The 10,648-nt window shown below is 55.4% G+C and overlaps 5 protein-coding genes across 5 annotated transcripts; 3 read left to right on the top strand and 2 right to left on the bottom strand.

The window, feature by feature from the left end:
- The first annotated feature begins 369 nt into the window (after nt 1-369).
- LOC142182986 (histone H1.03-like) lies at nt 370-1,095 on the top strand. Its single transcript, XM_075257829.1, has one exon. The coding sequence runs from the start codon at nt 387-389 to the stop codon at nt 1,071-1,073; it is 687 nt and encodes a 228-aa protein (XP_075113930.1). The 5' UTR covers nt 370-386; the 3' UTR covers nt 1,074-1,095.
- A 1,960-nt stretch (nt 1,096-3,055) lies between these two features.
- On the bottom strand, nt 3,056-3,479 carry LOC142219070 (histone H2B type 1-O-like). The gene has a single exon (XM_075288030.1). The coding sequence runs from the start codon at nt 3,462-3,464 to the stop codon at nt 3,084-3,086; it is 381 nt and encodes a 126-aa protein (XP_075144131.1). The 5' UTR covers nt 3,465-3,479; the 3' UTR covers nt 3,056-3,083.
- Nucleotides 3,480-3,959: 480 nt separating this feature from the next.
- On the top strand, nt 3,960-4,621 carry LOC142183554 (histone H3). The gene has a single exon (XM_075258681.1). The coding sequence runs from the start codon at nt 3,969-3,971 to the stop codon at nt 4,377-4,379; it is 411 nt and encodes a 136-aa protein (XP_075114782.1). The 5' UTR covers nt 3,960-3,968; the 3' UTR covers nt 4,380-4,621.
- A 1,216-nt stretch (nt 4,622-5,837) lies between these two features.
- LOC142183496 (histone H2A type 2-B) lies at nt 5,838-6,380 on the bottom strand. The gene has a single exon (XM_075258602.1). It carries the CDS (start codon nt 6,327-6,329, stop codon nt 5,937-5,939), a length of 393 nt encoding a protein of 130 aa, XP_075114703.1. The 5' UTR covers nt 6,330-6,380; the 3' UTR covers nt 5,838-5,936.
- A 247-nt stretch (nt 6,381-6,627) lies between these two features.
- On the top strand, nt 6,628-7,096 carry LOC142183497 (histone H2B type 1-O-like). The gene has a single exon (XM_075258603.1). The coding sequence runs from the start codon at nt 6,658-6,660 to the stop codon at nt 7,036-7,038; it is 381 nt and encodes a 126-aa protein (XP_075114704.1). The 5' UTR covers nt 6,628-6,657; the 3' UTR covers nt 7,039-7,096.
- The last annotated feature ends 3,552 nt before the right edge of the window (nt 7,097-10,648 follow it).

Raw genomic sequence — 10,648 nt, 5'->3', positions numbered from 1 at the left:
CGGTTTCATCTTCCTGCATAGATAGTGATGGACAGATGTGGGGGTGCTATGGCGGAAATCCCGGGGCCTCCTCTCCGCACCACCCCCGCACCTCCGCCAGTGACGGCCAGGGACTGTTAGGGAGGATGTCGGGGAGTGGGGAGACACGAAGAATGGAAGCTTTCCTGTCCGGTTCTAGCCGGTAATGGGCTCTGATCCCGGGCAGGGAAGCACACGGGGAGAGCGGAGCTTGACTCTGGCCCTGTGCTGAGTGACAGCCAATAGGAGGTGAGGCCGAGGCCGCTCAGCAGCCAATCAGTGCGCACCGCTGTGCATATAAGAGGCGGCGGCTGCTTCGGCCCCAGTGTTTTCCCGTCTAGGAAAGGAATTAGAGCTCGATTCGTATCATGGCAGAAACCGCGCCCGCCGCTGCCGCTGCTCCCCCTCCCGCCGAACCGGCCGCCAAATCCAAGAAGCAGCCGAAGAAAGCAGCCGCAGGGGGCGCCAAGAAGAGCAAGAAATCCTCCGGTCCCACCGTGTCCGAGCTGATCGTCAAAGCCGTGTCCGCCTCCAAGGAGCGCAGTGGGGTGTCTGTGGCCGCCCTGAAGAAGGTGCTGGCTGCTGGCGGCTACGATACAGACAAGAACCGCAGCCGTGTCAAGCTGGGCCTTAAGGCTCTGGTGACCAAGGGAACCCTGATCCAGGTGAAAGGCAGCGGCGCCTCCGGCTCCTTCAAGCTGAACAAGAAGCAGGCGGAGAGTAAGGACAAGGCGGCCAAGAAGAAGCCTGCAGCGGCCAAGCCCAAGAAAGCTGCCGCCAAGAAGCCCGCGGCTAAGTCTCCTAAGAAGGCGCCGACCGCGGCCAAGAGCCCGAAGAAAGCCAAGAAGCCTGCCGCGGCCGCCAAGAAGGCGGCCAAGAGCCCCAAGAAGCCGAAGGCGGCTCCTAAAGCCAAGAAGGTGACGAAGAGCCCGGCTAAGAAGGCGGCTAAGCCCAAAGCTGCCAAGAGCCCAGCTAAGAAGGCTGCCAAGCCCAAAGCTGCCAAGAGTCCGGCTAAGAAGGCTGCTAAAGCCAAGAAGCCCGCGGCTAAGAAATAAGCCCGAGCCGCCCTGTACTTGTCCCACAAAGGCTCTTCTCAGAGCCACCACCTTGTCCCGGCAGAGCTGTATGATCGCTATCTCCCCAGCCAGCGGGGGGGCGGGGGCGTCATATTAACGGCAATCCTATGACCAGGGCTCCATTCCCGTATCCGCACCGACACATGAGCGGTCACTACAGGGTAACATCCCCGCAGGTTTCTCCAGGTGACCGGTCCAGCGGGGTAGTAATGAGGACTAAAAGCTGAGGCCGCTGAGGGTTTATAGGGGCAGTAATCCAGTAGATTGGCCGCGCATCCTCCTCGTTACTGGCGGGGGCCTCTGTCTGGATAAAGGGGGAGGAGGAGGAGGAGGAGGAATTGTCAGTATGTCTGAGCTACACAATCCCTGCAGTCCCGAATGCAGCCTGATGCCGGGGGTCGCTGCGGTGTACGGCGGGCGGCTGTGTGCGTGCTTGTGGTAGGGGGACAAACGATACATACTCCCAGGTCTGTATCAGATCAGCGGGGAACGAGCCTGGACGCCCGGGAGGTTGTACTGGGGGAGAAGGGGGATGAGGCTGGGTGACAAGCGCTCTCAGGGGAGCCCCCGCCTGACACTACTCGTTCCTACACAGGCTGAGGAGGGGGCTCCCCTGAGAGCTCTTGTCACCCAGCCTCATCCCCTTCTCCCCCAGTACAACCTCCCGGCGTCCAGGCTCGTTCTCCCCTGAGAGCGCACACCGTTATTTCGGGGTCACTTCTGGACCCAGAAACTCGGATCTTTGCTGCCTCCTGTTCAGCGTGTTCTCTTGTATTTATAACGCACTGTCTGTGCTGCAGCTGAATGACTTGTCTGGGGGAGCTCCGGCTCCCAGCAGTAGGTTTGTGATGACACTGGGGCGGGTGGAGAAAGCCGGCAGACGTCCATTGTCTCCGGGGCCGAGCTGAGAGCGGCAGCAGGGACAGGGAGAGGCGGCGAGAACTGTAGGATATGAGCGGGAAAGCTCCGAATCACTAACGGGTGAAAGTTCTGCCAATCAGAGGAGGAAAGCAGGGGAGGGGGGGAGTGGCTTCAGGACACGCCCCATAATTGCGTCATCATAGCAGGGTTCTCCTTCTGGTCCGACCACTCTCTATATAAAAAGGCGGCTGTGCGGAGGGACGCTTATTCTAGTCTGTCAGCAGCAGCACAGAAGATGTCCGGTCGCGGTAAAGGAGGGAAAGGTCTCGGCAAGGGCGGTGCCAAGCGGCACAGGAAGGTGCTCCGGGATAACATCCAGGGCATCACCAAGCCTGCCATCCGCCGTCTAGCTCGCAGAGGAGGCGTCAAGCGCATCTCCGGTCTCATCTATGAGGAGACTCGCGGTGTCCTGAAAGTCTTCCTGGAGAACGTCATCCGTGACGCCGTCACCTACACCGAGCACGCCAAGAGGAAGACCGTCACCGCCATGGACGTGGTGTACGCGCTCAAGCGCCAGGGCCGCACTCTCTACGGCTTCGGAGGTTAATTCCGCCGCTCCCCGACTCTCTACTACATAACCCAAAGGCTCTTCTCAGAGCCGCCACATCCTCCAGAGAACAGAGCTGTCCCCGCCACCCACCTCTCCTCTGCCCTCTAGGGCTGGAGCTGTCGCTGCGGCTACTGTAGGAATACCGGAGAGCGTGGAGATAAACGCTCTTAAGCTTCAGGGAACGTGTGAACAAATGCATAAATCTTAAGAGCGTTCCTGTCGCTGTACAGTGTGCACTGCCTAAAGTTTCTCCTTTACTTTGCCAGTGTGCGCAGATGTAGATACACGCGATAGATACGAGGTTATCAGGCGGATAAGTTCCTTCGCCTTGAGGATAATACAAACAGTGCGGTGTAACGTCCATAAATACAATGACAAAACGGATCGGGATAAATAAAGCCTCTGGTCCGGGGAATAAACACCAGAAATGAAGGGCTCAGCAGCTCTAGTTTGGAAGGGGTGGGGGGGCTCTTAGAAGAGCCTTTGGGGTGATAGTACAGAGCAGGTGATGGAGCCGATTACTTGGCGCTGGTGTACTTGGTGACGGCCTTGGTGCCCTCGGACACGGCGTGCTTGGCCAACTCTCCGGGCAGCAGCAGGCGCACGGAGGTCTGGATCTCCCGGGAGGTGATGGTGGAGCGCTTGTTATAGTGAGCCAGGCGGGAGGCTTCTCCTGCGATGCGCTCAAAGACGTCGTTGACGAAGGAATTCATGATGCTCATGGCCTTGGAAGAAATGCCGGTGTCGGGGTGGACCTGCTTCAGCACCTTGTACACGTAGATGGCATAGCTCTCCCTCCTGGCCCTCTTACGCTTCTTGCCGTCCTTCTTCTGGGCCTTGGTCACGGCTTTCTTGGAGCCCTTCTTGGGCGCTGGGGCAGACTTGGCGGGATCAGGCATGGTAGCACGGCGATCTTTTCCCACACGAGAATGAGAGAAAATAATGTCTGTGCTCCTCCCAGCGCAGCCCTATTTATAGGCGGGCTATGCAAATGAGCGCCGCTGTCTGCGCGCTGTTCTACTGGACCAGCAAGTCATGTGACCAGTGCCAGCATCATAATCCCCGCCCTCCGCAGCTGATTGGCGCTTCCACCAGGTTTGAATTTCCCTCCGTTTCTCTCCTCAGGTTTACAGGTTCTAATCGCCTCGTTATGTTGCGGGGGGGAACGCCACAGATTGTCCCCTGTGTAGCCTGATGCATGCCGGCGGGGGCTGTACAGCGCCGTGCTGCACGGGGTCTGGGGGAGGGGCATGAGCGCTAATGCTGGACTGTAGAAATAAACCAATGAGATGGAGGGGGCGGGCTTTCCATGAGCCAATGAGGACGAGCCCCGGCTGTATAAATATGTCGCTCTTTCCGCTCCTCAGCTCATATCACCGCTGTGTAACGTCTATACTGAAGCGATGGCAAGAACCAAGCAGACCGCCCGCAAATCCACCGGAGGGAAAGCTCCCCGCAAGCAGCTGGCCACTAAGGCCGCCAGGAAGAGCGCTCCCGCTACCGGCGGAGTGAAGAAGCCTCACCGCTACCGCCCTGGTACAGTCGCTCTGCGTGAAATCCGCCGCTACCAGAAGTCCACCGAGCTGCTGATCCGTAAGCTTCCCTTCCAGCGCCTGGTTCGAGAGATCGCCCAGGACTTCAAGACGGATCTCCGCTTCCAGAGCTCCGCCGTCATGGCCCTGCAGGAAGCTAGCGAAGCTTACCTGGTCGGGCTCTTTGAGGACACCAACCTGTGCGCCATCCACGCCAAGAGGGTCACCATCATGCCCAAAGACATCCAGCTGGCCCGCAGGATTCGTGGGGAGAGGGCTTAAATCTGCCCAGGCACCGTCTGACAACACAAAGGCTCTTCTCAGAGCCACCAAATCCTCCCTCAGACGAGCTGTAGCCGTTGTCTTTCTCCTCTCGGGAGGGGAGAAGAGAAGCCTTCACTGGCTGCTAATAGAGAGGTTACCCTTTCCCTTACAGTCACTGAGTTAGCGATATCTCGTCTCCCTCCTTTGTATGTATAACAGGCACATATGTAACTGCAGCGCCCTCTACAGTAACCTGAGCGCCGCCCCCACTGACTGCTGACTCAATCTTACTTCGCAGCAGCAGCAGCAGCGGAGGATGTAATAGACAGGCGGAGGCTTGAAATTCGCGTCCTTTCTCCCTTTGCACCACCTGACGCTGCCGGTTCTCGCGCGGGTTGTAACGGTCACTGAATGAATGGGAATCTACGATTGAGCGGGAAGATAGACAAAGGTTCGCCCGGATCAGCCCTTTAACGCCCGTTTCATCGGCACTTCTAAACCTGCCACCGTGGGCTGTGCCCTGGCGGGGAGAGAGGATTAGGATGAGCACAGCCATTACTATCCCTAACTGACCCTGCGCCCGCACCACATCTCCCTCCCTCCCTCCTCTCCGTCGCTAGTATGTGCCTACTCCGCGCATCTCTCCCTAGCGCCTTCTACAATGACCTGAGCGCCGCTGAATCTTCTTCAGTTGGGGAGGGTTTGAAATTCGCGCCCATTCTCTCTGCACCACGTGACGCTGCCGGCTCTCGCGCGGGTTGTAACGGTCACTGAATGGGAATTGCAAAACCACCAACCGTGTGAGCGGGGAGATAGACAAAGGTTCACCCGGATCAGCCCTTTAACGCCCGTTTCATCGGCACTTGTAAGCCTGCCACCGTGGGCTGTGCCCTGGCGGGGAGAGAGGATTAGGATGAGCACAGCCATTACTATCCCTAACTGACAAGACCCTGCGCCCGCAACCACATCTCCCTCCCTCCTCTCCGTACCTAGTATATGCCTACTCCGCACATCCTTCTACAATAACCTGAGGGCCGCCCCAGTCCGCTGCTGAATCTTCTTCAGTGGGAGAGGGCTCAGCTCTGGGGAGGTTTTGAAATTCGCGCCCCTTCTCTCTGCGCCACGTGACGCTGCCGGCTCTCGCGCGGATTGTAACGGTCACTGCGACTGAGCGGGAATTTCAAAACCACCAACCGTGTGAGCGGGGAGAAAAGACAAAGCGTCACCCGGAGGAGCCGGCGCTCACCTCGGCTTTGTATCAGCGCGCGCCCGCCCGCCCGCCCGTTATATCTAAGCTCCGCTTATACTACCTGCCTGGGAAGAGAGCATTAGCAGATTACCACCAGCCCGACCTGACACAAAACCCCGCGCCCGCACCACATCTCCCTACAGAGTGAATCCTCCCGCTCAGTCACCCCACGGTGCTTCCCTGTAAGGGCCGCCGGTCGGGCCAGGAGTTGGCTTCAGAATAGACGGACAGCCCGTATTGTAGACAGGAGGCAGCTCTGCTGTAGACAAGGTGGTGGCTCTTAGAAGAGCCTTTGCTTGTATAGACGGATGGGGTGGGAGCGGCGCTCACTTGCTCTTGCTGGGCTTGCTGCTCTCGGTCTTCTTGGGCAGCAGCACGGCCTGGATGTTGGGCAGGACGCCTCCCTGGGCGATGGTCACGCCACCCAGCAGTTTGTTCAGCTCCTCGTCATTGCGCACGGCCAGCTGCAGGTGACGGGGGATGATGCGGGTCTTCTTGTTGTCCCGTGCAGCATTACCAGCCAACTCCAGGATCTCAGCGGTCAGATACTCCAGTACGGCCGCCAGGTAGACGGGAGCACCAGCACCAACCCTCTCGGCGTAGTTGCCCTTGCGGAGAAGCCTGTGCACACGACCGACGGGGAACTGAAGTCCCGCCCGGGATGAGCGGGTCTTGGCCTTAGCACGAGCTTTGCCTCCTTGCTTGCCGCGTCCAGACATGGTTCGTGGATCGTCAGTTACTGTAATGGAACACAGAATATCCTGCCCTGTACCGGCTCCTCCTGCCTTATATATATAGTTCTGCCCCGCCCTCCTGCAACTCTCATTGGACACATCTCAAGCCGCCAATAGAGGCCAGATTTGTGGAACCACCAATCCGCTTCAGCAGGCGGGGCTTGCAAAAGTCACATGGTTTGCTGGTCCAGTAGAACAGCGCACAGACAGCGGCGCTCATTTGCATAGCCCGCCTATAAATAGGGCTGCGCTGGGAGGAGCACAGACATTACTTTCTCTCATTCTCGTGTGAAAGAGATCTCCGTGTTATACCATGCCTGATCCCGCCAAGTCTGCCCCAGCGCCCAAGAAGGGCTCCAAGAAAGCCGTGACCAAGGCCCAGAAGAAGGACGGCAAGAAGCGTAAGAGGGCCAGGAAGGAGAGCTATGCCATCTACGTGTACAAGGTGCTGAAGCAGGTCCACCCCGACACCGGTATCTCCTCCAAGGCCATGGTCGTCATGAATTCCTTCGTCAACGACATCTTCGAGCGCATCGCAGGAGAAGCCTCCCGCCTGGCTCACTACAACAAGCGCTCCACCATCACCTCCCGGGAGATCCAGACCGCCGTGCGCCTGCTGCTGCCCGGAGAGTTGGCCAAGCACGCCGTGTCCGAGGGCACCAAGGCCGTCACCAAGTACACCAGCGCCAAGTAATCGGCTCCATCACCTGCTCTGTACTATCACCCCAAAGGCTCTTCTAAGAGCCCCCCACACCTTCCACACTAGAGCTGCTGAGCCCTCCATTTCTGGCTTCTTGCTGCTGCTGCTGCTGCTGCACGTGTTTCTACCCAGAACCTATCTTTCCAGCTATTTTCTTGTACTTGCTAGACTTACTATACACCCAAAGAGAAGCTCTAATCTCCGGCTTGCTACATTGACATCTCTACGAGGTGCAGTGCTCTCTGCACGCACCTGCGATTGGAGGGTTAAACTAAGCTGCTACTTATCGGCCCGAGCTGCCGGCACGGGGGTTACACTGCAGAGCCGCAGTAGGACTACTTCTAGGGACCTGTTCACAAAGCTTAGATTCCGAAGGTTTGGACCGTTTTCTTCTTCTACTCTCTCCAGTATTCCAGCAGTGATGACATTACAGCCTACAGGAGGCGTCTGCAGCCCCAGACCTACAAGGCAGAGGAGAGGTGGGTGGCGGGGACAGCTCTGTTCTCAGGAGGATGTGGCGGCTCTGAGAAGAGCCTTTGGGTTATGAAGTAGAGAGTCGGGGAGCGGCGGAATTAGCCTCCGAAGCCGTAGAGAGTGCGGCCCTGACGCTTGAGCGCGTACACCACGTCCATGGCGGTGACGGTCTTCCTCTTGGCGTGCTCGGTGTAGGTGACGGCGTCACGGATGACGTTCTCCAGGAAGACTTTCAGGACACCGCGAGTTTCCTCATAGATGAGACCGGAGATGCGCTTGACGCCTCCTCTGCGAGCCAGACGGCGGATGGCAGGCTTGGTGATGCCCTGGATGTTATCCCGGAGCACCTTCCTGTGCCGCTTGGCACCGCCCTTGCCGAGACCTTTCCCTCCTTTACCGCGACCAGACATCTTCTGTGCTGCTGACAGACTAGAACAAGCGTCCCTCCGCACAGCCGCCTTTTTATATAGAGAGTGGTCGGACCAGAAGGAGAACCCTGCATTGATGACGTAATTCTTCGGCGTGACTCCTACAAGCCCCTCCTCTGTCTCGCGCTGATTGGCTGACATAAGACAATGGATCACTTTGAATTTCCCGCTCATTCTCCCATTGCCGAGGGTCAGCGGTCAGCGGCTCCTTCTAGCCGGCCTACTAGATAACATGCAGGGCGCTGTTCTCACTGCTCCAGACCTTCTTCTCTGTCAATAGGACTATTGCATTCCGGAGCCGCACCCCCTCCTCCCCGGATCTAATTCTTCTCCCGGCTGCGGGATCTCCTCTCTGCCCCCTATGGGCATCCTTGTGTAATCGCCGCGAGGCTGCAGTTATAGTGAACCCCGGGTGCGGGCTGTGCAGTTCCACGCTGATCCAGATGGGGGCGCGGGGAACAAACGGCACAGCTCGAAAGACCCTGTATATACGGATCCCAGCCAGCAGGTGGCGCACAGATACTACATAGGACGGTTACCGGGGCTCTAATTCTGTCGTTAGACGATCGTCTTTAACCCTTTCCCGGCAATGGCATTTTTTTTTTTTGTTTCGTTTTTTACTCCCCTCCTTCTAAGCCCCATAACTTTTTTATTTCTCCGCTCCCAGAGCCATATGAGGTCTTAATTTTTGCGGGACAAATTTTTCTTCCTGATGCCACCATTAATTATTCTATATAATGTACTGGGAAGCAGGAAAAACCATCAGAATGGGGTGGATTTGAAGAAAAAACTGCATTTCTGCGACATTCTTACAGGCTTTGGTTTTACGGCGTTCACTGTGCAGCCAAAATGACATGTCCCCTGTATTCTGTGTTTCGGTACGGTTCCAGGGATACCACATTTCTATGGTTTTATTTAAATTTCGACCCCTTAAAAAAAATTCCAAAACTGTTTTGTTTTGTTTTTTTCTAAAAGTCGCCATATTCCGACAGCCGTAACTTTTTTATACGTCCGTGTACAGAGATGTGTATGGCGTCTTTTTTTGCGGGGTCGGGTGTACTCTTTAGTTCTACCATTTTCGGGAAATGTTATTGCTTTGATCACTTTTTATTCCAATTTATATCAGAATCAAAACACTGAAAAAAAAAAAAAAAAAAAACGGCACTTTGGCACTTTTGACTATTTTTCCCGCTACAGCGTTTACCGAACAGGAAAGATATTTTTATAGATTTTTAGAGCGGGCAATTTTGGACGCGGGGATACCTAACATGTATGTGTTTCACAGTTTTTAACTACTTTTATATGTGTTCTAGGGAAAGGGGAGTGATTTGAATTTGTAATTCTTTTTATGTTTTATTATTATTATTTTATTTTTATTTTAACTTTATTTATTTGATTTTTTTTCCCATTTATTAGACCCCCTACGGGCGTTGAACCCCAGGGGGTCTGATCACTAATGCATTGCAATGCTAAAGCAAAAAATCATCCTTTCTTTTGCAGGCTGCATAGACCAGCCTGCAAAAGAGAGCATTTGCAGACAAGCCTGGGAGCCTTGTAAAGGCTCCCGGCTGTCATGCCAACGTGACGTCGGCCCTGGAGCATGCTCCAGGAGCAGGCGACCACCGGCAAAATGGCGGCGCCCATGCGTCGCCGGAAAAATGGCGCCTCCGGCGCCTTTGACCGTGGCGCCGCAGGGGTTAATGCCTTAAAGCAGTAGACACCCGGCGGCTATGGCGGCCGCCCGGCTCCCGAGCGGTCGCCATAGTTACAGACCCGACATGCGCCGTACTATTACGGCGCATGTCGGGAAGGGGTTAAAAAGGCCATTCTACTCCCACCTTCCAGTCTCTTCTTCTCCTCTTTGCTGTTTCTGTCAAAATCTGTTTATTGCAGTATGCAAATCCCGCTCATGGAACTCAGGGGGATTGCCCCTCTTGCTCCGAGCACCCCCACGTCATAACCTCTCGCCGCCCCTTAGTTCTTAATTCTCTTCACGCCCCTCTTCATATTCATCTCCTGACACTCTGCCTTGCGTACTCATCCGACGCTGTGCTACACGCCCCATGAAGAGGGGCATGAACAGAATGAACTAAAAGGAGCTTGTGCTGTTGTTAGGACTAAGGGAAAACAGATGATGAATAATAATAGAATAATACATTTTATTTTTATAGTGCCAACGTATTCTGCAGCGCTGTACAACTTGTAGGGTTCAAATACAGAGAGAAAAATGCATTACAAAGAAATAGTCACGTCACACAATGGGACTGAGGGCCCTGCTCGCAAGAGCTTACAATCTGTGAGGTAAAGGGGGTGGCACAAGAGGTAGCAGGGGCGGCATTGCTTATACAGGGGTCAGACAATATTGTAATAGTGGTGACTGTCTTTACACAAACATAAACCTGTAGGAGCCGTCACCGTCACTGCCTATATCTCCTCCGGCTTTACAGCTCAGGTTTACGTACAGAAGGTGTCATCTGCAGAATAAGGGGAGAAAAAAAAAAAAAAAAAAGAAAAGGCAAAATAGTGCAGTATGCTGCTACGTCGTCTCGCCTGGTACGGCGCCCCGCGCCTTATGCTGCACCCCTCTACATTTTACACAGACCTGTTCCGCACCACATAATGCCGTCCCCAAAGACTGATGACCATTAGGCCAATACCGATTGGATTATTCCAACAGGCAATGGCTGACAGGCAATGATATA

The sequence above is a fragment of the Leptodactylus fuscus genome, chromosome 10, assembly GCF_031893055.1.
Source record: "Leptodactylus fuscus isolate aLepFus1 chromosome 10, aLepFus1.hap2, whole genome shotgun sequence".
Taxonomy (NCBI): domain Eukaryota; kingdom Metazoa; phylum Chordata; class Amphibia; order Anura; family Leptodactylidae; genus Leptodactylus; species Leptodactylus fuscus.
Note: the sequence above shows the minus strand (reverse complement) of the source record. Positions and strands in the feature narration are given on the sequence as shown.